This window comes from Oncorhynchus kisutch, linkage group LG2 (assembly GCF_002021735.2).
Source record: "Oncorhynchus kisutch isolate 150728-3 linkage group LG2, Okis_V2, whole genome shotgun sequence".
Taxonomy (NCBI): Eukaryota; Metazoa; Chordata; class Actinopteri; order Salmoniformes; family Salmonidae; genus Oncorhynchus; species Oncorhynchus kisutch.
The window spans coordinates 79,315,904-79,343,403 of record NC_034175.2 but is presented as its reverse complement, the minus strand read 5'-3'; the positions used below and the strand labels follow the sequence as shown (position 1 = coordinate 79,343,403).

General features: G+C 42.9%; 1 protein-coding gene across 1 annotated transcript in view; it reads right to left on the bottom strand.

Moving 5' to 3' along the window:
- The window catches only part of LOC109885032 (neuropilin-2), a 331,344-nt gene that overhangs the window by 142,805 nt on the left and 161,039 nt on the right, over nucleotides 1-27,500 (bottom strand). Inside the window, 1 exon segment of the mRNA XM_031801847.1 lies at nucleotides 26,823-26,967. Within this exon segment, the coding sequence (XP_031657707.1) occupies nucleotides 26,823-26,967 (145 nt within the window).

The window sequence follows — 27,500 nt, the reverse complement described above, 5'->3', positions numbered from 1 at the left end:
CTACCTTTACCATAGAGTCATTACTCTACCTTTACCATAGAGTCATTACATGACCATAGAGTCATTACTCTACCTTTACCATAGAGTCATTACACGTCCATAGAGTCATTACACTACCTTTACCATAGAGTCATTACACTACCGTTACCATAGAGTCATTACACTACCTTTACCATAGAGTCATTACTCTACCATAGAGTCATTACTCTACCTTTACCATAGAGTCATTACACTACCATAGAGTCATTACACTACCTTTACCATAGAGTCATTACTCTACCTTTATCATAGAGTCATTACACGTCCATAGAGTCATTACACTACCTTTACCATAGAGTCATTACTCTACCTTTACCATAGAGTCATTACATGACCATAGAGTCATCACTCTACCTTTACCATAGAGTCATTACTCTACCTTTACCATAGAGTCATTACATGACCATAGAGTCATTACTCTACCTTTACCATAGAGTCATTACTCTACCATAGAGTCATTACACTGCCATAGAGTCATTACTCTACCATAGAGTCATTACTCTACCTTTACCATAGAGTCATTACTCTACCTTTACCATAGCGTCATTACACTACCATAGAGTCATTACACTACCATAGAGTCATTACACTGCCATAGAGTCATTACACTACCTTTACCATAGAGTCATTACTCTACCTTTACCATAGAGTCATTACATGACCATAGAGTCATCACTCTACCTTTACCATAGAGTCATTACTCTACCTTTACCATTGAGTCATTACATGACCATAGAGTCATTACTCTACCTTTACCATAGAGTCATCACTCTACCTTTACCATAGAGTCATTACTCTACCTTTACCATAGAGTCATTACATGACCATAGAGTCATTACTCTACCTTTACCATAGAGTCATTACTCTACCATAGAGTCATTACACTGCCATAGAGTCATTACTCTACCATAGAGTCATTACTCTACCTTTACCATAGAGTCATTACTCTACCTTTACCATAGCGTCATTACACTACCATAGAGTCATTACACTACCATAGAGTCATTACACTGCCATAGAGTCATTACACTACCTTTACCATAGAGTCATTACTCTACCTTTACCATAGAGTCATTACATGACCATAGAGTCATCACTCTACCTTTACCATAGAGTCATTACTCTACCTTTACCATAGAGTCATTACATGACCATAGAGTCATTACTCTACCTTTACCATAGAGTCATTACACGTCCATAGAGTCATTACACTACCTTTACCATAGAGTCATTACACTACCGTTACCATAGAGTCATTACACTACCTTTACCATAGAGTCATTACTCTACCATAGAGTCATTACTCTACCTTTACCATAGAGTCATTACACTACCATAGAGTCATTACACTACCGTTTACCATAGAGTCATTACTCTACCTTTATCATAGAGTCATTACACGTCCATAGAGTCATTACACTACCTTTACCATAGAGTCATTACTCTATCTTTACCATATAGTCATTACATGACCATAGAGTCATCACTCTACCTTTACCATAGAGTCATTACTCTACCTTTACCATAGAGTCATTACATGACCATAGAGTCATTACTCTACCTTTACCATAGAGTCATTACTCTACCATAGAGTCATTACACTGCCATAGAGTCATTACTCTACCATAGAGTCATTACTCTACCTTTACCATAGAGTCATTACTCTACCTTTACCATAGCGTCATTACACTACCATAGAGTCATTACACTGCCATAGAGTCATTACACTACCTTTACCATAGAGTCATTACTCTACCTTTACCATAGAGTCATTACATGACCATAGAGTCATCACTCTACCTTTACCATAGAGTCATTACTCTACCTTTACCATAGAGTCATTACATGACCATAGAGTCATTACTCTACCTTTACCATAGAGTCATTACACGTCCATAGAGTCATTACACTACCTTTACCATAGAGTCATTACTCTACCTTTACCATAGAGTCATTACATGACCATAGAGTCATTACTCTACCTTTACCATAGAGTCATTACTCTACCTTTACCATAGAGTCATTACATGACCATAGAGTCATTACTCTACCTTTACCATAGAGTCATTACACTACCTTTACCATGGAGTCATTACTCTACCTTTACCATAGAGTCATTACTCTACCTTTACCATAGAGTCATTACTCTACCTTTACCATAGAGTCATTACACTACCTTTACCATGGCGTCATTACACTACCGTTACCATAGAGTCATTACACTACCGTTACCATAGAGTCATTACACTACCTTTACCATAGAGTCATTACTCTACCATAGAGTCATTACTCTACCTTTACCATAGAGTCATTACACTACCATAGAGTCATTACACTACCTTTACCATAGAGTCATTACTCTACCTTTATCATAGAGTCATTACACGTCCATAGAGTCATTACACTACCTTTACCATAGAGTCATTACTCTACCTTTACCATAGAGTCATTACATGACCATAGAGTCATCACTCTACCTTTACCATAGAGTCATTACTCTACCTTTACCATAGAGTCATTACATGACCATAGAGTCATTACTCTACCTTTACCATAGAGTCATTACTCTACCATAGAGTCATTACACTGCCATAGAGTCATTACTCTACCGTAGAGTCATTACTCTACCTTTACCATAGAGTCATTACTCTACCTTTACCATAGCGTCATTACACTACCATAGAGTCATTACACTACCATAGAGTCATTACACTGCCATAGAGTCATTACACTACCTTTACCATAGAGTCATTACTCTACCTTTACCATAGAGTCATTACATGACCATAGAGTCATCACTCTACCTTTACCATAGAGTCATTACTCTACCTTTACCATAGAGTCATTACATGACCATAGAGTCATTACTCTACCTTTACCATAGAGTCATTACACGTCCATAGAGTCATTACACTACCTTTACCATAGAGTCATTACTCTACCTTTACCATAGAGTCATTACATGACCATAGAGTCATTACTCTACCTTTACCATAGAGTCATTACTCTACCTTTACCATAGAGTCATTACTCTACCTTTACCATAGAGTCATTACATGACCATAGAGTCATTACACTACCTTTACCATAGAGTCATTACACTACCTTTACCATAGAGTCATTACACTACCTTTACCATAGAGTCATTACTCTACCTTTACCATAGAGTCATTACATGACCATAGAGTCATTACTCTACCTTTACCATAGAGTCATTACTCTACCTTTACCATAGAGTCATTACTCTACCTTTACCATAGAGTCATTATACTACCTTTACCATAGAGTCATTACACTACCTTTACCATAGAGTCATTACTCTACCATAGAGTCATTACTCTACCTTTACCATAGAGTCATTACTCTACCTTTACCATAGAGTCATTACACTGCCATAGAGTCATTACTCTATCTTTACCATAGAGTCATTACACTGCCATAGAGTCATTACTCTACCATAGAGTCATTACACTGCCATAGAGTCATTACTCTACCATAGAGTCATTACTCTACCTTTACCATAGAGTCATTACACTGCCATAGAGTCATTACACTACCTTTACCATAGAGTCATTACTCTACCTTTACCATAGAGTCATTACATGACCACAGAGTCATTACTCTACCTTTACCATAGAGTCATTACACTACCTTTACCATGGAGTCATTACACTACCGTTACCATAGAGTCATTACACTACCGTTACCATAGAGTCATTACACTACCTTTACCATAGAGTCATTACTCTACCTTTACCATAGAGTCATTACTCTACCTTTACCATAGAGTCATTACACTACCTTTACCATAGAGTCATTACTCTACCTTTACCATAGAGTCATTACTCTACCTTTACCATAGAGTCATTACTCTACCATAGAGTCATTACTCTACCTTTACCATAGAGTCATTACATGACCATAGAGTCATTACTCTACCGTTACCATAGAGTCATTACACTGCCATAGAGTCATTACTCTACCTTTACCATAGAGTCATTACACTACCTTTACCATAGAGTCATTACACTACCTTTACCATAGAGTCATTACATAGAGTCATTACTCTACCTTTACCATAGAGTCATTACACTACCTTTACCATAGAGTCATTACTCTACCTTTACCATAGAGTCATTACTCTACCTTTACCATAGAGTCATTACACTACCTTTACCATAGAGTCATTACTCTACCTTTACCATAGAGTCATTACTCTACCTTTACCATAGAGTCATTACTCTACCATAGAGTCATTACTCTACCTTTACCATAGAGTCATTACATGACCATAGAGTCATTACTCTACCGTTACCATAGAGTCATTACACTGCCATAGAGTCATTACTCTACCTTTACCATAGAGTCATTACACTGCCATAGAGTCAATACTCTACCATAGAGTCATTACACTGCCATAGAGTCATTACTCTACCATAGAGTCATTACTCTACCTTTACCATAGAGTCATTACACTGCCATAGAGTCATTACACTACCTTTACCATAGAGTCATTACTCTACCTTTACCATAGAGTCATTACATGACCATAGAGTCATTACTCTACCTTTACCATAGAGTCATTACACTACCTTTACCATGGAGTCATTACACTACCGTTACCATAGAGTCATTACACTACCGTTACCATAGAGTCATTACACTACCTTTACCATAGAGTCATTACTCTACCATAGAGTCATTACTCTACCTTTACCATAGAGTCATTACACTACCATAGAGTCATTACACTACCTTTACCATAGAGTCATTACTCTACCTTTATCATAGAGTCATTACACGTCCATAGAGTCATTACACTACCTTTACCATAGAGTCATTACTCTACCTTTACCATAGAGTCATTACATGACCATAGAGTCATCACTCTACCTTTACCATAGAGTCATTACTCTACCTTTACCATAGAGTCATTACATGACCATAGAGTCATTACTCTACCTTTACCATAGAGTCATTACTCTACCATAGAGTCATTACACTGCCATAGAGTCATTACTCTACCATAGAGTCATTACTCTACCTTTACCATAGAGTCATTACTCTACCTTTACCATAGCGACATTACACTACCATAGAGTCATTACACTACCATAGAGTCATTACACTGCCATAGAGTCATTACACTACCTTTACCATAGAGTCATTACTCTACCTTTACCATAGAGTCATTACATGACCATAGAGTCATCACTCTACCTTTACCATAGAGTCATTACTCTACCTTTACCATAGAGTCATTACATGACCATAGAGTCATTACTCTACCTTTACCATAGAGTCATTACACGTCCATAGAGTCATTACACTACCTTTACCATAGAGTCATTACTCTACCTTTACCATAGAGTCATTACATGACCATAGAGTCATTACTCTACCTTTACCATAGAGTCATTACTCTACCTTTACCATAGAGTCATTACATGACCATAGAGTCATTACTCTACCTTTACCATAGAGTCATTACACTACCTTTACCATGGAGTCATTACTCTACCTTTACCATAGAGTCATTACTCTACCTTTACCATAGAGTCATTACTCTACCTTTACCATAGAGTCATTACACTACCTTTACCATAGAGTCATTACTCTACCTTTACCATAGAGTCATTACTCTACCTTTACCATAGAGTCATTACACTACCTTTACCATAGAGTCATTACACTACCTTTACCATAGAGTCATTACTCTACCATAGAGTCATTACTCTACCTTTACCATAGAGTCATTACTCTACCTTTACCATAGAGTCATTACTCTACCTTTACCATAGAGTCATTACACTGCCATAGAGTCATTACTCTATCTTTACCATAGAGTCATTACACTGCCATAGAGTCATTACTCTACCATAGAGTCATTACACTGCCATAGAGTCATTACTCTACCATAGAGTCATTACTCTACCTTTACCATAGAGTCATTACACTGCCATAGAGTCATTACACTACCTTTACCATAGAGTCATTACTCTACCTTTACCATAGAGTCATTACATGACCATAGAGTCATTACTCTACCTTTACCATAGAGTCATTACACCACCTTTACCATGGAGTCATTACACTACCGTTACCATAGAGTCATTACACTACCGTTACCATAGAGTCATTACACTACCTTTACCATAGAGTCATTACTCTACCTTTACCATAGAGTCATTACTCTACCTTTACCATAGAGTCATTACTCTACCTTTACCATAGAGTCATTACTCTACCATAGAGTCATTACTCTACCTTTACCATAGAGTCATTACTCTACCTTTACCATAGAGTCATTACACTACCTTTACCATAGAGTCATTACTCTACCTTTACCATAGAGTCATTACACTGCCATAGAGTCATTACTCTACCTTTACCATAGAGTCATTACACTGCCATAGAGTCATTACTCTACCATAGAGCCATTACACTGCCATAGAGTCATTACTCTACCATAGAGTCATTACTCTACCTTCACCATAGAGTCATTACACTGCCATAGAGTCATTACACTACCTTTACCATAGAGTCATTACTCTACCTTTACCATAGAGTCATTACACTACCTTTACCATGGAGTCATTACACTACCGTTACCATAGAGTCATTACACTACCGTTACCATAGAGTCATTACACTACCTTTACCATAGAGTCATTACTCTACCTTTACCATAGAGTCATTACACTACCATAGAGTCATTACACGTCCATAGAGTCATTACTCTACCTTTACCATAGAGTCATTACTCTACCTTTACCATAGAGTCATTACATGACCATAGAGTCATTACTCTACCTTTACCATAGAGTCATTACACTACCTTTACCATGGAGTCATTACACTACCGGTACCATAGAGTCATTACACTACCGTTACCATAGAGTCATTACACTACCTTTACCATAGAGTCATTACTCTACCTTTACCATAGAGTCATTACACTACCATAGAGTCATTACACGTCCATAGAGTCATTACTCTACCTTTACCATAGAGTCATTACACTACCATAGAGGCATTACTCTACCTTTACCATAGAGTCATTACACTGCCATAGAGTCATTACTCTACCATAGAGTCATTACACTGCCATAGAGTCATTACTCTACCATAGAGTCATTACTCTACCTTTACCATAGAGTCATTACACTACCATAGAGTCATTACACTACCATAGAGTCATTACACTGCCATATAGTCATTACTCTACCTTTACCATAGAGTCATTACTCTACCTTTACCATAGAGTCATTACACTACCTTTACCATAGAGTCATTACTCTACCTTTACCATAGAGTCATTACACTACCTTTACCATAGAGTCATTACTCTACCTTACCATAGAGTCATTACTCTACCTTTACCATAGAGTCATTACTCTACCTTTACCATAGAGTCATTACACTACCTTTACCATAGAGTCATTACTCTACCTTTACCATAGAGTCATTACACTACCTTTACCATAGAGTCATTACATAGAGTCATTACTCTACCTTTACCATAGAGTCATTACATGACCATAGAGTCATTACTCTACCTTTACCATAGAGTCATTACATGACCATAGAGTCATTACTCTACCTTTACCATAGAGTCATTACACTACCTTTACCATGGAGTCATTACTCTACCTTTACCATAGAGTCATTACTCTACCTTTACCATAGAGTCATTACACTACCGTTACCATAGAGTCATTACACTACCTTTACCATAGAGTCATTACTCTACCTTTACCATAGAGTCATTACTCTACCTTTACCATAGAGTCATTACACTACCTTTACCATAGAGTCATTACTCTACCTTTACCATAGAGTCATTACACTGCCATAGAGTCATTACTCTACCTTTACCATAGAGTCATTACACTGCCATAGAGTCATTACTCTACCATAGAGCCATTACACTGCCATAGAGTCATTACTCTACCATAGAGTCATTACTCTACCTTCACCATAGAGTCATTACACTGCCATAGAGTCATTACACTACCTTTACCATAGAGTCATTACTCTACCTTTACCATAGAGTCATTACACTACCTTTACCATGGAGTCATTACACTACCGTTACCATAGAGTCATTACACTACCGTTACCATAGAGTCATTACACTACCTTTACCATAGAGTCATTACTCTACCTTTACCATAGAGTCATTACACTACCATAGAGTCATTACACGTCCATAGAGTCATTACTCTACCTTTACCATAGAGTCATTACTCTACCTTTACCATAGAGTCATTACATGACCATAGAGTCATTACTCTACCTTTACCATAGAGTCATTACACTACCTTTACCATGGAGTCATTACACTACCGGTACCATAGAGTCATTACACTACCGTTACCATAGAGTCATTACACTACCTTTACCATAGAGTCATTACTCTACCTTTACCATAGAGTCATTACACTACCATAGAGTCATTACACTACCATAGAGGCATTACTCTACCTTTACCATAGAGTCATTACACTGCCATAGAGTCATTACTCTACCATAGAGTCATTACACTGCCATAGAGTCATTACTCTACCATAGAGTCATTACTCTACCTTTACCATAGAGTCATTACACTACCATAGAGTCATTACACTGCCATATAGTCATTACTCTACCTTTACCATAGAGTCATTACTCTACCTTTACCATAGAGTCATTACACTACCTTTACCATAGAGTCATTACTCTACCTTTACCATAGAGTCATTACACTACCTTTACCATAGAGTCATTACTCTACCTTTACCATAGAGTCATTACTCTACCTTTACCATAGAGTCATTACTCTACCTTTACCATAGAGTCATTACACTACCTTTACCATAGAGTCATTACTCTACCTTTACCATAGAGCCATTACACTACCTTTACCATAGAGTCATTACATAGAGTCATTACTCTACCTTTACCATAGAGTCATTACATGACCATAGAGTCATTACTCTACCTTTACCATAGAGTCATTACATGACCATAGAGTCATTACTCTACCTTTACCATAGAGTCATTACACTACCTTTACCATGGAGTCATTACTCTACCTTTACCATAGAGTCATTACTCTACCTTTACCATAGAGTCATTACACTACCGTTACCATAGAGTCATTACACTACCTTTACCATAGAGTCATTACTCTACCTTTACCATAGAGTCATTACTCTACCTTTACCATAGAGTCATTACTCTACCTTTACCATAGAGTCATTACTCTACCATAGAGTCATTACTCTACCTTTACCATAGAGTCATTACTCTACCTTTACCATAGAGTCATTACTCTACCTTTACCATAGAGTCATTACACTACCTTTACCATAGAGTCATTACATGACCATAGAGTCATTACTCTACCTTTACCATAGAGTCATTACACTACCTTTACCATAGAGTCATTACATAGAGTCATTACACTACCTTTACCATAGAGTCATTACTCTACCTTTACCATAGAGTCATTACACGTCCATAGAGTCATTACTCTACCTTTACCATAAAATCCTTGCAATACCTTTACCAGTCCTTGACTGACAGTTCATTGAATCGACTTTGTCAAAAAACTTGGATGCAGTGAACAGTGTTGCAGTACATTCATCTCAAGCTAATTTAATGACGCACAAAGAAACTCAAACTACATTGAAATCGTATGAGTGCTAGCTAACCAGTAACTAGCTAACGCCAGACACAGATGAAAGGGGAGACATATAAGTATCTTTGCCATAGGCGAATAGTGTAAACTGTTAAGTGTATTTGCTGACACCCTTACAGTCAAATGTTACCCCCTGTAGAGTAGCTATCTAGCTATATAAACCACGCCCCTCCACATGACACTCATGACTGATGAAAGTGTCTGCTAAATGGAATGCATTATTAATAATGTATAAATATTAAACCCGCACATGAAAGAGAAGGCCCAGCTACTTCTGATTGGTTCAGACATTAAACTGTATTCATTTGATAACCTTTGAAAACCCAATTAACCCCCCAGACAGCCCTGGGGGCCCAGAAAGGCAACACCAAATTCAGCGTACTGCCAGAATGTTATGGATGAATCCTAATTTGAGAGTGGTGTGGGTAACACCAATCTTTTGTTGCTTTACGAGACCATCGAGTTACGATTCTTCACTTAGACAGTCCTCTACCTGATCCTAACCCTCATCTCCCTCATCTCTCCTCCTGTGTCACTCCCTCTTCTCTCTCCTCTCCCTCCTCTCTCCTTCTCCTGTCTCCCTCCTCACTCCCTCTTCTCTCCTCCCTCCTCTCTCCTTCTCCTGTCTCTATCCTCACTCCCTCTTCTCTCTCCTCTCCCTCCTCTACCCCTTCTATCTCTCCTCCCTCCCTCTTCTCTCTCTATTGTCTCCCTCTTCTCTCCTCTCTCGTCTCTCCTCTGTGCCTCCTTTCACTCCTGTCTTCTTACTCTCTCTCTTCTCTCTCCCTCCTCCCTCCCTCTTCCCTGCTCTCTCCCTCTTCCCTCCTCTCTCCCCCTTCTCTCTCCTGTCTCCGTCCTCCCTTTTCTCTCTCCTCTCTCCCTCTCTTCTGTCTTCCTCCTCTCTCCTATCTCTATCTTCTCTCCTTCTTCTCTATCCTGTCTCCCTCCCCTCTCCCTCCTCTCTTACCTCTCTCCCTCGTCTCTCCTTTCTCTCTCCCCTCTCCTGTATCCCTCCTCTCTTCCTCCTCTGTCTCCTGTTTCCCCTAACATGTCTCTCCTGTCTCCCTCCTCTCTCCCTCCTGTCTCTCTCCTGTTTCTCTTCTCTCTACCTCTCTCCTGTCACCCTCCTCTCTCTTCTCTCCTGTCTCTCTCCTGTCTCTCTCCTATCTCCCTCCTGTCTCCCTCCTGTCTCCCTCCTCTCTCTTCTCTCCTGTCTCCCTCCTGTCTCTCTCCTGTCTCCCTTCTCTTTCCCTCGGTCTTTCCTCCTCTCTCTCCTGCCTCTCTTCTCTCTCCCCCATCTCTCCTCTCTCCCTCCTGTTTCTCTCCTGTTTCTCTTCTCTCTACCTCTCTCCTGTCACCCTCCTCTCTCTTCTCTCCTGTCTCCCTCCTGTCTCTCTCCTGTCTCCCTCCTGTCTCCCTCCTGTCTCCCTCCTGTCTCCCTCCTCTTTCCCTCTGTCTTTCCTCCTCTCTCTCCTGCCTCTCTTCTCTCTCCCCCATCTCTCCTCTCTCCCTCCTGTCTCTCTCCTGTTTCTCTTCTCTCTACCTTTCTCCTGTCACCCTCCTCTCTCTTCTCTCCTGTCTCACCCTGTCTCCCTCCTGTCTCTCTCCTCTTTCCCTACTGTCTGCCCAGACTAAATAATAAGTGAGGACAGAGAACCCAGACATCATCTCTCTGTCAGGACCATTACAAAAAGGTCAAATCCTGTCACTGTGTTATTGATGTGAAGTTGAGACCTTCAGGTGACACTGGGGCTTGACAGCAATGAGTGGGTCGGAGAGAAAAGGAGAAGAAAGACCCAGCCTCACCTTCACAGACCTGTCTCTCTCTCTCACCCATTCTCTTTCCAATCATGTGACCCAGCCTCACCTTCACAGACCTCTCTCTCTCTCACCCGTTCTCTTTCCAATCATGTGACCCAGCCTCACCTTCACAGACCTGTCTCTCTCTCACCCGTTCTCTTTCCAATCATGTGACCCAGCCTCACCTTCACAGACCTGTCTCTCTCTCTCACCCATTCTCTTTCCAATCATGTGACCCAGCCTCACCTTCACAGACCTCTCTCTCTCTCACCCGTTCTCTTTCCAATCATGTGACCCAGCCTCACCTTCACAGACCTGTCTCTCTCTCTCACCCGTTCTCTTTCCAATCATGTGACCCAGCCTCACCTTCACAGACCTCTCTCTCTCTCACCCGTTCTCTTTCCAATCATGTGACCCAGCCTCACCTTCACAGACCTGTCTCTCTCTCTCACCCATTCTCTTTCCAATCATGTGACCCAGCCTCACCTTCACAGACCTGTCTGTGTATGGAGAGAGAGAAAGAGAGGTGTCCCAGGTCTAAATCAGTCCCTGATTAGAGGGGAATCACCCACCTGGTGTCCCCAGGTCTAAATCAGTCCCTGATTAGAGGGGAATCACCCACCTGGTGTCCCAGGTCTAAATCAGTCCCTGATTAGAGGGGAATCACCCACCTGGTGTCCCAGGTCTAAATCAGTCCCTGATTAGAGGGGAATCACCCACCTGGTGTCCCCAGGTCTAAATCAGTCCCTGATTAGAGGGGAATCACTCACCTGGTGTCCCAGGTCTAAATCAGTCCCTGATTAGAGGGGAATCACCCACCTGGTGTCCCAGGTCTAAATCAGTCCCTGATTAGAGGGGAATCACCCACCTGGTGTCCCAGGTCTAAACCAGTCCCTGATTAGAGGGGAATCACCCACCTGGTGTCCCGGGTTAATGTCAGTCCCTGATTAGAGGGGAATCACCCACCTGGTGTCCCCGGTCTAAATCAGTCCCTGATTAGAGGGGAATCACCCACCTGGTGTCCCAGGTCTAAATCAGTCCCCGATTAGAGGGGAATCACCCACCTGGTGTCCCAGGTCTAAATCAGTCCCTGATTAGAGGGGAATCACCCACCTGGTGTCCCAGGTCTAAATCAGTCCCTGATTAGAGGGGAATCACCCACCTGGTGTCCCAGGTCTAAATCAGTCCCTGATTAGAGGGGATTCACCCACCTGGTGTCCCAGGTCTAAATCAGTCCCTGATTAGAGGGGAATCACCCACCTGGTGTCCCGGTTAATGTCAGTCCCTGATTAGAGGGGAATCACCCACCTGGTGTCCCAGGTCTAAATCAGTCCCTGATTAGAGGGGAATCACCCACCTGGTGTCCCGGGTTAATGTCAGTCCCTGATTAGAGGGGAATCACCCACCTGGTGTCCCAGGTCTAAATCAGTCCCTGATTAGAGGGGAATCACCCACCTGGTGTCCCAGGTCTAAATCAGTCCCTGATTAGAGGGGAATCACCCACCTGGTGTCCCGGGTTAATGTCAATCCCTGATTAGAGGGGAATCACCCACCTGGTGTCCCAGGTCTAAATCAGGCCCTGATTAGAGGAGAATCACCCACCTGGTGTCCCAGGTCTAAATCAGTCCCTGATTAGAGGGGAATCACCCACCTCATGTCCCAGGTACAAATCAGCCCCTGATTAGAGGGGAATCACCCACCTGGTGTCCCAGGTCTAAATCAGTCCCTGATTAGAGGGGAATCACCCACCTGGTGTCCCAGGTCTAAATCAGTCCCTGATTGGAGGGGAATCACCCACCTGGTGTCCCAGGTCTAAATCAGTCCCTGATTAGAGGGGAATCACCCACCTGGTGTCCCGGTTAATGTCAGTCCCTGATTAGAGGGGAATCACCCACCTGGTGTCCCAGGTCTAAATCAGTCCCTGATTAGAGGGGAATCACCCACCTGGTGTCCCAGGTCTAAATCAGTCCCTGATTAGAGGGGAATCACCCACCTGGTGTCCCGGGTTAATGTCAATCCCTGATTAGAGGGGAATCACCCACCTGGTGTCCCAGGTCTAAATCAGGCCCTGATTAGAGGAGAATCACTCTATGCAATAACCTACCACACCGTATGTAATGGCCTGACAGATAACCTACCACACCGTATGTAATGGCCTGACCGATAACCTACCACACCGTATGTAATGGTAACCTGATAACCTACCACACCGTATGTAATGGCCTGACTGATAACCTACCACACCGTATGTAATGGCCTGACTGATAACCTACCACACCGTATGTAATGGCCTGACTGATAACCTACCACACCGTATGTAATGGCCTGACTGATAACCTACCACACCGTATGTAATGGCCTGACTGATAACCTACCACACCATATGTAATGGCCTGACTGATAACCTACCACACCGTATGTAATGGCCTGGCTGATAACCTACCACACCCTATGTAATGGCCCGACTGATAACCTACCACACCGTATGTAATGGCCTGACTGATAACCTACCACACCGTATGTAATGGCCTGACCGATAACCTACCACACCGTATGTAATGGCCTGACCGATAACCTACCACACCGTATGTAATGGCCTGACCGATAACCTACCACACCATATGTAATGGCCTGACTGATAACCTACCACACCGTATGTAATGGCCTGACTGATAACCTACCACACCGTATGTAATGGCCTGACTGATAACCTACCACACCGTATGTAATGGCCTGACTGATAACCTACCACACCGTATGTAATGGTAACCTGATAACCTACCACACCGTATGTAATGGTAACCTGATAACCTACCACATCGTATGTAATGGTAACCTGATAACCTACCACACCGTATGTAATGGCCTGACTGATAACCTACCACACCCTATGTAATGGCCTGACTGATAACCTACCACGCTCAGTGTTGCCAACTCATTTTCAGTGTAAGTTATACAGGCAGATTGATTTGTTGCTAAAAGTTGCTCAACGACGTTTGTGATGTCATTTGCGTGATAACGTAAAACTGCGCCATTACGTAGAATACACGATAACGTTACTCAAATTGACTGACCATCTCGGCAAAAAAATTGGATTTGACATTTGTTCAGGTACAGAGACTCCCACTCTTTTCTGTTCTTCTGGCTGTACACTTTGATTGAGGCATGTGTTGATTGATGTTGTACGTTCTGTTCAAGATCAAACATTCTTGACCAACTATATTCATTGGGTTGGGCTCGTCGAAACCGTGCTGTCAGCCAACAATGATTTGCAATTCGCTGAAATTGCTGCTGGCCTGCTGCTGCCTGTGCACGAGCTGAGCGCCTGCTGCTGACATCACTCACAATGCACTGTTGCAGCCAGGCACGTGTGACAGAGAAAATCATTTTCGTGTCATTTAGAGGGGAAAATGCATGCATTTTAGCGTTTAAGTCACTTTTCAAAAGTTGCTAAAAGTTACAAATTAATTTTTTTAAGTAGCTACATTTGTTGCTGTTTGGATTTTTTTTTTTGTCAGGGTAGTCTGAACAGTTGCTAAATCTAGCAACAATGTTGCTAAATTGGCATCACTGACCACGCTGTCTGTCATGGACTGAAGCTATGTTAACTAGCCAGGAGAGGAGGGGCTTGTATAGCTATGTTAACTAGCCAGGAGAGGAGGGGCTTGTATTGCTATGTTAACTAGCCAGGAGAGGAGGGGCTTGTATAGCTATGTTAACTAGCCAGGAGAGGAGGGGCTTGTATTGCTATGTTAACTAGCCAGGAGAGGAGGGGCTTGTATTGCTATGTTAACTAGCCAGGAGAGGAGGGGCTTGTATTGCTATGTTAACTAGCCAGGAGAGGAGGGGCTTGTATAGCTATGTTAACTAGCCAGGAGAGGAGGGGCTTGTATTGCTATGTTAATTAGCCAGGAGAGGAGGGGCTTGTATATCTATGTTAACTAGCCAGGATCTGGGTTGTAACTGATCTGATCTGGGTTGTAACTTATCTGATCTGGGCTGTAGCCGACACTGATCTGGGTTGTAACTGATCTGATCTGGGCTGTAACTGATTTGGGCTGTAGCCGACTCTGTAACTGATCTGGGCTGTAGCTGACTCTGATCTGGGCTGTAGCTGACTCTGATCTGGGCTGTAGCTGACTCTGATCTGGGCTGCAGCTGACTCTGATCTGGGCTGTAGCTGACTCTGATCTGATCTGGGCTGTAACTGATCTGGGCTGTAGCTGACTCTGATCTGGGCTGTAGCTGACTCTGATCTGATCTGGGCTGTAGCTGACTCTGATCTGATCTGTAACTGATCTGTGCTGTAGCTGACTCTGATCTGATCTGGGCTGTAACTGATCTGGGCTGTAGCTGACTCTGATCTGGGCTGTAGCCGACTCTGATCTGGGCTGTAGCTGACTCTGATCTGGGCTGTAGCTGACTCTGATCTGATCCTTAGCTGACTCTGATCTGGGCTGTAGCTGACTCTGATCTTAGCTGTAGCTGACTCTGATCTGATCTGGGCTGTAGCTGACTCTGATCTGGGCTGTAGCTTACTCTGGGCTGTAGCTGAGTATGATCTGATCTGGGCTGTAGCTGACTCTGATCTGGGCTGTAGCTGAGTATGATCTGATCTGGGCTGTAGCTGACTCTGATCTGGGCTGTAGCTGACTCTGATATGGGTTGTAACTGACTCTGGGCTGTAGCTGACTCTATTCTGGGCTGTAGCTGACTCTGATCTGGGCTGTAGCTGACTCTATTCTGGGCTGTAGCTGACTCTGATCTGGGCTGTAGCTGACTCTGATCTGGGCTGTAGCTGACTCTGATCTGGGCTGCAGCTGACTCTGATCTGGGCTGTAGCTGACTCTGATCTGGGCTGTAACTGATCTGGGCTGTAGCTGACTCTGATCTGGGCTGTAGCTGACTCTGATCTGATCTGGGCTGTAGCTGACTCTGATCTGATCTGTAACTGATCTGTGCTGTAGCTGACTCTGATCTGATCTGGGCTGTAACTGATCTGGGCTGTAGCTGACTCTGATCTGGGCTGTAGCCGACTCTGATCTGGGCTGTAGCTGACTCTGATCTGGGCTGTAGCTGACTCTGATCTGATCCTTAGCTGACTCTGATCTGGGCTGTAGCTGACTCTGATCTGGGCTGTAGCTGACTCTATTCTGGGCTGTAGCTGACTCTGATCTGGGCTGTAGCTGACTCTGATCTGGGCTGTAGCTGACTCTGATCTGGGCTGCAGCTGACTCTGATCTGGGCTGTAGCTGACTCTGATCTGATCTGGGCTGTAACTGATCTGGGCTGTAGCTGACTCTGATCTGGGCTGTAGCTGACTCTGATCTGATCTGGGCTGTAGCTGACTCTGATCTGATCTGGGCTGTAACTGATCTGGGCTGTAGCTGACTCTGATCTGGGCTGTAGCCGACTCTGATCTGGGCTGTAGCTGACTCTGATCTGGGCTGTAGCTGACTCTGATCTGATCCTTAGCTGACTCTGATCTGGGCTGTAGCTGACTCTGATCTTAGCTGTAGCTGACTCTGATCTGATCTGGGCTGTAGCTGACTCTGATCTGGGCTGTAGCTTACTCTGGGCTGTAGCTGAGTATGATCTGATCTGGGCTGTAGCTGACTCTGATCTGGGCTGTAGCTGAGTATGATCTGATCTGGGCTGTAGCTGACTCTGATCTGGGCTGTAGCTGACTCTGATATGGGTTGTAACTGACTCTGGGCTGTAGCTGACTCTATTCTGGGCTGTAGCTGACTCTGATCTGGGCTGTAGCTGACTCTATTCTGGGCTGTAGCTGATTCTGATCTGGGCTGTAGCTGACTCTGATCTGGGCTGTAGCTGACTCTGATCTGGGCTGTAGCTGACTCTGATCTGGGCTGTAGCTGACTCTGATCTGGGCTGTAGCTGACTCTGATCTGGGCTGAATCTGGGCCTATAGTTGACTATAGTGTGGGAAGCTGCACCCAACACTAAGCACTACCGTGCGTCTCACTTTAAAGACAGCCAGACGAGAGCAGTAGAAAGGCAGGATAAATCCTTCAGTTCAGCCTCAACCCTCACTAGATAGTAGAACAGTCTTAGGTCCGGGTGGCTGAGAGAGGCAGCCAGTGATGTACACAAGACAGAGGTCCAGGAGGCCCAGGCCGATGATGGAACAGTAATAGCCTCTACCTGGAAATGTGCCACTTCCTGTGTTTAATGGTTCCCGGGTGCTGGAAGAGAGGAGCTGAGGAGAGGAGCAGGAGTCAGGAGTCTTGGCAGAGACAAGAAGGGACAGGAATGATTACATTCTCAGCTCTCAGGCAGCCAGAGCTCTCAGTCCTAACGGGGGAGAAGAAGGAGGAGGGAGGGTCAAACCCCTGGGTCCGGCTCACCAATCCCCTGACAGCCAGAAGCTGGAGTTGGAAAAGAGCCGTAGTCTCTCACATGTGAAAGTAATCAGTGATAAGGAATGACTGTTAGCTAGCTAGCTGCTTCACACAGAAAGCCAGGAAGACCAGAACATCAGTCAGCCACACAGGATGCAGTGCCCACTCTGCCCAGTGCCCACTCTGCCCAGTGCCCACTCTGTCCAGTGTCCACTCTGCCCAGTGCCCACTCTGCCCAGTGCCCACTTTGCCCAGTGCCCACTTTGCCCAGTGCCCACTCTGCCCAGTGCCCACTCTGCCCAGTGCCCACTTTGCCCAGTGCCCACTCTGTCCAGTGCCCACTTTGCCCAGTGCCCACTCTGCCCAGTTCCCACTCTGCCCAGTGCCCACTCTGCCCAGTGCCCACTCTGCCCAGTGCCCACTTTGCCCAGTGCCCACTCTGCCCAGTGCCCACTTTGCCCAGTGCCCACTCTGCCCAGTGCCCACTTTCTTTATTTTACTATTTCCTACATTGTAGAATAATAGTGAAGACATCAAAACTATGAAATAACACATATGGAATCATGTAGTAACCAAAAAAGTATTAAACAAATCAAAATATATTTTATATTTGAGATTCTTCAAAGTAGCCACCCTTTGCCTTGATGACAGCTTTGCACACTCTTGGCATTCTCTCAACCAGCTTTTATTTTTTGTTATTTATTTAACCTTTATTTAACTAGGCAAGTCAGTTAAGAACAAATGATTATTTACACTGAAGGCCTACCAAAAGGCAAAAAGCCACCTGCAGGGGCTGGGATTTAAAAAATATTTACAAAATATAAAAATATAGGACAAAACACACATCACGACAAGAGATACAACCCGCCACTGACCCGCTACTGAGCCTCCACTAAACCCGCCACTGACCCGCCACTGACCCGCTACTGAGCCTCCACTAAACCCGCCACTGACCCGCAACTGACCCGCCACCTACCCACTACTGAGCCTCCACTAAACCCGCCACTGACCCGCTACTGAGCCTCCACTAAACCCGCCTCCGACCCGCTACTGAGCCTCCACTAAACCCGCCACTGACCCGCTAATGAGCCTCCACTAAACCCGCCACTGACCCGCCACTGACCCACTACTGAGCCTCCACTAAACCCGCCACTGCCCCGCCACTAACCCGCTACTGAGCCTCCACTAAACCCGCCACTGACCCACCACTGCCCCGCTACTGAGCCTCCACTAAACCCGCCACTGACCCGCCACTGACCCGATACTGAGCCTCCACTAAACCCGCCACTGCCCCACCACTAACCCGCTACTGAGCCTCCACTAAACTCGCCACTGACCCGCTACTGAGCCTCCACTAAACCCGCCACTGACCCGCTCCTGAGCCTCCACTAAACCCACTACTGACCCGCTACTGAGCCTCCACTAAACCCGCCACTGACCCGCTACTGAGCCTCCACTAAACCCGCCACTGACCCGCTACTGAGCCTCCACTAAACCCACTACTGACCCGCTACTGAGCCTCCACTAAACCCGCCACTGACCTGCTACTGAGCCTCCACTAAACCCGCCACTGACCCGCTACTGAGCCTCCACTAAACCCACCACTGACCCGCTACTGAACCCCCACTAAATCCATCACTGACCCACTACTGACCCGCTACTGAGCCTCCACTAAACCCGCCACTGACCCGCTACTGAGCCTCCACTAAACCCGCCACTGACCCGCTACTGAGCCTCCACTAAACCTGCCAGTGACCTGCTACTGAGCCTCCACTAAACCCACCACTGACCCGCTACTGAGCCTCCACTAAACCCACCACTGACCCACTACTGACCCACTACTGAGCCTCCACTAAACCCGCTACTGAGCCTCCACTAAACCCGCCACTGACCCGCTACTGAGCCTCCACTAAACCCGCTACTGACCCGCTACTGAGCCTCCACTAAACCCGCCACTGACCCGCTACTGAGCCTCCACTAAACCTGCCACTGACCCGCTACTGAGCCTCCACTAAACCCGCCACTGCTATCACCTCTCCTCTCTTTAACCCAGGACCAGCCAACTCTCAGGGATGACAAGACAGACTCCTTGCCCTCTCTTCCCTCTTTCCTACATCTCTCACCTCTCTCCCTTTTCTCCCTCTCTCTCACCTCTCTTCCTTTTCTCCCTCTCTCTCACCTCTCTCCCTTTTCTCCCTCTTGCACACATCTCTCCCACCTCTCTCCCTTTTCTCCCTCTCTTTCCCACCTCTCTCCCACCTTTCTCCCTTTTCTCCCTCTCTCTCCCACCTCTCTCCCTTTTCTCCCTCTCTCTCCCACCTCTCTCCCTTTTCTCCCTCTCTCACACCTCTTTCCCTTTCCTCCCTCTCTCACACCTCTCTCCCTTTTCTCCCACCTCTCTCCCTCTCTCTCCCACCTCTCTCCCTTTTCTCCCTCTCTCCCACCTCTCTCCCTTTTCTCCCACCTAGCTCCCTTTTCTCCCTCTCTCCCACCTCTCTCCCACCTTTCTCCCACCTCTCCCCCTCTCTCTCCCACCTCTCTACCTTTTCTCCCTCTCTCCCACCTCTCTCTTGCCCTCTCTCCCATCACTGTTAGGGAGGACATATGTCTTGCCCTCTCTCCCATCACTGTTAGGGAGGACATATGTCTTGCCCTCTCTCCCATCACTGTTAGGGAGGACATATGTCTTGCCCTCTCTCCCATCACTGTTAGGGAGGACATATGTCTTGCCCTCTCTCCCATCACTGTTAGGGAGGACATATGTCTTGCCCTCTCTCCCATCACTGTTAGGGAGGACATAAGTCTTGCCCTCTCTCCCATCACTGTTAGGGAGGACATATGTCTTGCCCTCTCTCCCATCACTGTTAGGGAGGACATATGTCTTGCCCTCTCTCCCATCACTGTTAGGGAGGACATATGTCTTGCCCTCTCTCCCATCACTGTTAGGGAGGACATATGTCTTGCCCTCTCTCCCATCACTGTTAGGGAGGACATATGTCTTGCCCTCTCTCCCATCACTGTTAGGGAGGACATATGTCTTGCCCTCTCTCCCATCACTGTTAGGGAGGACATATGTCTTGCCCTCTCTCCCATCACTGTTAGGGAGGACATATGTCTTGCCCTCTCTCCCATCACTGTTAGGGAGGACATATGTCTTGCCCTCTCTCCCATCACTGCGTCTGTCTCTCCTCTCTTTAACAAGGCCAGCTATTCCTCCCTGCCCCCTCTTCCCTCTCTCCCTCTCTCCCACCTCTCTCCCTCTCTCTCCCACCTCTCTCCCTCTCTCCCACCTCTCTCTCACCTCTCTCCCTCTCTCTCCCACCTCTCTCCCTTTTCTCCCTCTCTAACCACCTCTCCCCCGTCACCGCATGCCTCTGGCCCCACATCGGGACCTACAGCCCTCCCAGAAGCAGGGGCAAGGGGATGTGGCCAGCCCACAACCCTACAGGCAGGTACCTTTTCATAGGCAGACCGCAGCCCTCCCTGCCCCCTTCCCTGGCCACCCCAGGGCCCGCTAGCTCTGTGACACACAGTGATGTCGACAGCTTGTCACCAGCAGCCATCAGCCTCTTCCTGTCGAGAAAGATGGTCATGTCCACAGGGACCCAGCACCTGTCATAGCCTGTCCTCGTCTTCAAGGTACGTGTCATATCCTCTTCTTCAAGGTATGTGTCATATCCTGTCCTCGTCTTCAAGGTACGTGTCATATCCTGTCCTCGTCTTCAAGGTACGTGTCATATCCTGTCCTCGTCTTCAAGGTATGTGTCATATCCTGTGCTTGTCTTCAAGGGACGTGTCATATCCTGTCCTCGTCTTCAAGGTACGGATCCTATTCTGTGCTCGTCTTCAAGGTAAGTGTCATATCCTGTGCTCGTCTTCAAGGTACGTGTCATATCCTGTCCTCGTCTTCAAGGTACGTGTCATATTCTGTGCTCGTCTTCAAGGTACGTGTCATATCCTGTCCTCGTCTTCAAGGTAAGTGTCATATCCTGTCCTCGTCTTCAAGGTACGTGTCATATCCTGTCCTTGTCTTCAAGGTAAGTGTCATATCCTGTCCTCGTCTTCAAGGCACGTGTCATATCCTGTCCTCGTCTTCAAGGCACGTGTCATATCCTGTCCTCATCTTCAAGGCATGTGTCATATCCTGTCCTCATCTTCACCTGCATGGCTGCCAGGTGACTCAGGAGGAGATATATCTCTGTCCGTCGCTAGTCTATGAAGTATAATAGACTAATAAACTTCATAGATTAATAGACTTCATAGACTAATAAACTTCATAGACTTCATAGACTAACAGACTAATATACTAATAGACTAATAGATTAATAAACTTCAAAGACTTCATAGACTAAGAGACTAATATAATAATAGACTAATAGATTAATATACTTCATAGACTAATAGACTAATAGATTAATAGACTAATAGACTAATAGACTAATAGATTAATATACTAATAGACTAATAGACTAATAGACTTCATAGACTAATAGACTATTAGATTAATAGACTAATAGACTAATAGACTAATAGACTAATAGACTAATAGACTAATAGACTTCATAGACTAATAGACTATTAGATTAATAGACTAATAGACTAATAGACTAATAGACTAATAGACTAATAGACTAATAGACTTCATAGACTAATAGACTATTAGATTAATAGACTAATAGACTAATAGACTAATAGACTAATAGACTTCATAGACTAATAGACTAATAGACTAATAGACTAATAGACTAATAGACTAATAGACTATTAGACTAATAGACTATTAGACTAATAGACTAATAGACTTCATAGACTAATAGACTAATAGACTAATAGACTAATAGACTTCATAGACTAATAGACTAATAGACTAATAGACTAATAGACTAATAGACTAATAGACTTCATAGACTATTAGACTAATAGACTAATAGACTAATAGACTAATAGACTAATAGACTAATAGACTAATAGACTAATAGACTAATAGACTTCATAGACTAATAGACTAATAGACTTCATAGACTAATAGACTAATAGACTAATAGACTAATAGACTTCATAGACTAATAGACTAATAGACTAATAGACTAATAGACTAATAGACTAATAGACTAATAGACTTCATAGACTATTAGACTAATAGACTAATAGACTAATAGACTAATAGACTAATAGACTAATAGACTTCATAGACTAATAGACTATTAGATTAATAGACTAATAGACTAATAGACTAATAGACTAATAGACTAATAGACTAATAGACTTCATAGACTAATAGACTAATAGACTAATAGACTTCATAGACTAATAGACTAATAGACTAATAGACTAATAGACTAATAGACTAATAGACTAATAGACTTCATAGACTATTAGACTAATAGACTAATAGACTAATAGACTTCATAGACTAATAGATTAATAGACTAATAGACTAATAGACTAATAGACTAATAGACTTCATAGACTAATAGACTAATAGACTAATAGACTAATAGACTTCATAGACTAATAGACTAATAGACTTCATAGACTATTAGACTAATAGACTAATAGACTAATAGACTTCATAGACTAATAGACTAATAGACTAATAGACTAATAGACTTCATAGACTAATAGACTAATAGACTAATAGACTAATAGACTTCATAGACTAATAGACTAATAGACTAATAGACTAATAGACTAATAGACTATTAGATTAATAGACTAATAGACTAATAGACTAATAGACTAATAGACTTCATAGACTAATAGACTAATAGACTAATATACTTCATAGACTTCATAGACTATTAGACTAATAGACTAATAGACTAATAGACTTCATAGACTATTAGACTAATAGACTAATAGACTAATAGACTTCATAGACTATTAGACTAATAGACTAATAGACTAATATACTTCATAGACTTCATAGACTAATAGACTAATAGACTAATAGACTTCATAGACTATTAGACTAATAGACTAATAGACTAATAGACTAATATACTTCATAGACTTCATAGACTTCATAGACTATTAGACTAATAGACTTCATAGACTTCATAGACTATTAGACTAATAGACTAATAGACTAATAGACTAATAGACTAATATACTAATAGACTAATAGACTAATAGACTAATATACTAATAGACTAATAGACTAATATACTAATAGACTAATAGACTAATAGACTAATATACTTCATAGACTTCATAGACTAATATACTTCATCAAGCTGCTGGGACGTTTCTGTATGGTGTGTTTCTGTTCTTATCACACAGAAGATGAGAGGTCCTCAGAAGAGACTTCAGCCTCGTGTACCCAGACTGGGCAAAATTGGCAAAGACTGTCTATAGTAGGAAACAGTTATCAATCACTAGTCAGCCCACTGTCTATAGTAGGAGACAGTTATCAATCACTAGTCAGCCCACTGTCTATAGTAGGAGACAGTTATCAATCACTAGTCATCCCAAGGTCTATAGTAGGAAACAGTTATCAATCACTAGTCAGCCCACTGTCTATAGTAGGAGACAGTTATCAATCACTAGTCAGCCCACTGTCTATAGTAGGAGACAGTTATCAATCACTAGTCATCCCAAGGTCTATAGTAGGAAACAGTTATCAATCACTAGTCAGCCCAAGGTCTATAGTAAGAGACAGTTATCAATCACCAGTCAGCCCACTGTCTATAGCCCACTGTCTATAGTAGGAGACAGTTACCAATCACTAGTCAGCCCAAGGTCTATAGTAGGAAACAGTTATCAATCACTATTCAGCCCACTGTCTATAGTAGGAGACAGTTATCAATCACTAGTCAGCCCACTGTCTATAGCCCTCTGTCTATAGTAGGAAACATACTCGTCGCCAAACCCACTGGCTCCAGGTCATCTACAAGTCTCTGCTAGGTAAAGCCCCGCCTTATCTCAGCTCACTGGTCACCAAAGCAACAAACACCCACCCGTAGCATGCGCTCCAGCAGGTATATCTAACTGGTCATCCCCAAAGCCAACTCCTCCTTTGGCTGCCTCTCCTTCCAGTTCTCTGCTGCCAATGACTGGAACGAATTGCAGAAATCACTGAAGCTGGAGACTTATATCTCCCTCACTCACTTTAATCACCAGCTGTCAGAGCAGCTCACAGATCTCTGCACCTGTTCATAGCCCATCTGTAAACGGCCCATCTATCTACCTACCTCATCCCCATACTGTATTTATTTATCTTGCTCCTTTGCACCCCAGTATCTCTACTTGCACATTCATCTTCTGCACATCTATCATTCCAGTGTTTAATTACTATATTTTAATTACTTCGCCACCATGGCCTATTTATTGCCTTACCTCCCTTATCTCACCTCATTTGCACATGATGTATATAGACTTTTCTACTGTATTATTGACTGTATGTTTGTTTTACTCCATGTGTAACTCTGTGTTGTTGTATGTGTCGAACTGCTTTGCTTTATCTTGGCTGGTTGCAGTTGTAAATGAGAACATGTTCTCAACTGGCCTACCTGCTTAAATAAAGGTGAAATAAAAATAAATATATAACAAACTCAGCCAACTGTCTATAGTAGGAAACAGACTTGTTATCATTCAACCACGTATATCACACATGACACGAGTCAAGACCCCATAGTTCAAATGACACTAAACATTTGTGAGTGAGTGTGTGTGTGAGTGAGTGAGTGAGTGAGTGTGCATGCGTGTGATATTGAATAAAAATGTTTTCCGATTAGCAAACGCTTTATTTTACAGTAGTAATGTTATATTACAGTAATGTTATCTTACAGTAGTGTTATTTACAGTAGTGTTATCTTACAGTAGTGTTATATTACAGTAGTGTTATCTTACAGTAGTGTTATCTTACAGTAGTGTTATATTACAGTAGTGTTATCTTACAGTAGTGTTATATTATATTACAGTAGTGTTATCTTACAGTAGTGTTATTTACAGTAGTGTTATTTTACAGTAGTGTTATATTACAGTAGTGTTATATTACAGTAGTGTTATTTACAGTAGTGTTATATTACAGTAGTGTTATATTATAGTAGTAATGTTATATTACAGTAGTGTTATCTTACAGTAATGTTATTTTATAGTAGTAATGTTATTTTACAGTAGTGTTACATTACATTAATGTTATCTTACAGTAGTGTTATCTTACAGTAGTGTTATATTACAGTAGTGTTATCTTACAGTAGTGTTATATTATATTACAGTAGTGTTATATTACAGTAGTGTTATATTACAGTAGTGTTATCTTACAGTAGTGTTATCTTACAGTAATGTTATTTTATAGTAGTAATGTTATTTTACAGTAGTGTTACATTACATTAATGTTATCTTACAGTAGTGTTATATTACAGTAGTGTTATATTACAGTAGTGTTATCTTACAGTAGTGTTATCTTACAGTAGTGTTATATTATATTACAGTAGTGTTATCTTACAGTAGTGTTATCTTACAGTAGTGTTATATTAGAGGAGTGTTATCTTACAGTAGTGTTATATTACAGTAGTGTTATCTTACAGTAGTGTTATCTTACAGTAGTGTTATCTTACAGGAGTGTTATCTTACAGTAGTGTTATCTTAGTGATGTTAAATTACAGTAGTGTTATTTACAGTAGTGTTATTTACAGTAGTCTTATTTTACAGTAGTGTTATCTTACAGTAGTGTTATCTTAGTGATGTTAAATTACAGTAGTGTTATTTACAGTAGTGTTATTTACAGTAGTCTTATTTTACAGTAGTGTTATCTTACAGTAGTGTTATCTTACAGTAATGTTATCTTAGTGATGTTAAATTACAGTAGTGTTATTTTACAGTAATGTTGGCACAACTTTTTGTTTGCACCGATGGTAGATAGATGGCAAAGCATGGCATAGTAGCGACGCCATGTGTGCGTGGAGAGATGGGGGTGAAGAACATCTCCTTACCTGGCAGTTCACATCCCAGGACCTCCAGCCTCATCCCTATCCCAGCAGGAGACCACCTCTCTGGGTAGATTCTGATGAACTGAGCCGTTATCTCCTCAAACCGACGGATCTCTGGAGTGTCGTAGTGTGTGTTTCCCTCAAAAATCTGTAGCAGAGACAATGAGAAGAGAGATGTATAAATCTGTAGCAGAGACACTGACCACGTTTCCACCTACAGTATGCGAGTAAAGTCATACTGTATGAAAACAGCTGTGATGGAAACAGGACTTTCTGTACAATTTTATAAATCCCGATAAATAAATTGTTCGTTCGACATGGTGGGATCTTTTTTGTGTCGGTAAAATCTATTGGTAACACATTTTATGGGCGAATATTGATATAATAACAATGATATCAAAGTCACGTGATGGTGTCTGGTCCACTACGATTCAGGAAATTATTATTAGGCAACACATGCCGTTTGACAAAGACCAATATTGTCGCTCTCCTCCATAGCAATATTCTCCATAGTAATCGCATCGTTCAACAGGGACACAACTATCACTAGAGATGGAAACACGTTGAATATTCGATTTTTATTTGATACAAGAAAACTTAGGCTAAGAAGTACATTTTGTGTGCCCTATGTCATCACGTGCCCTATGTCATCACGTGCCCTATGTCATCACGTGCCCTATG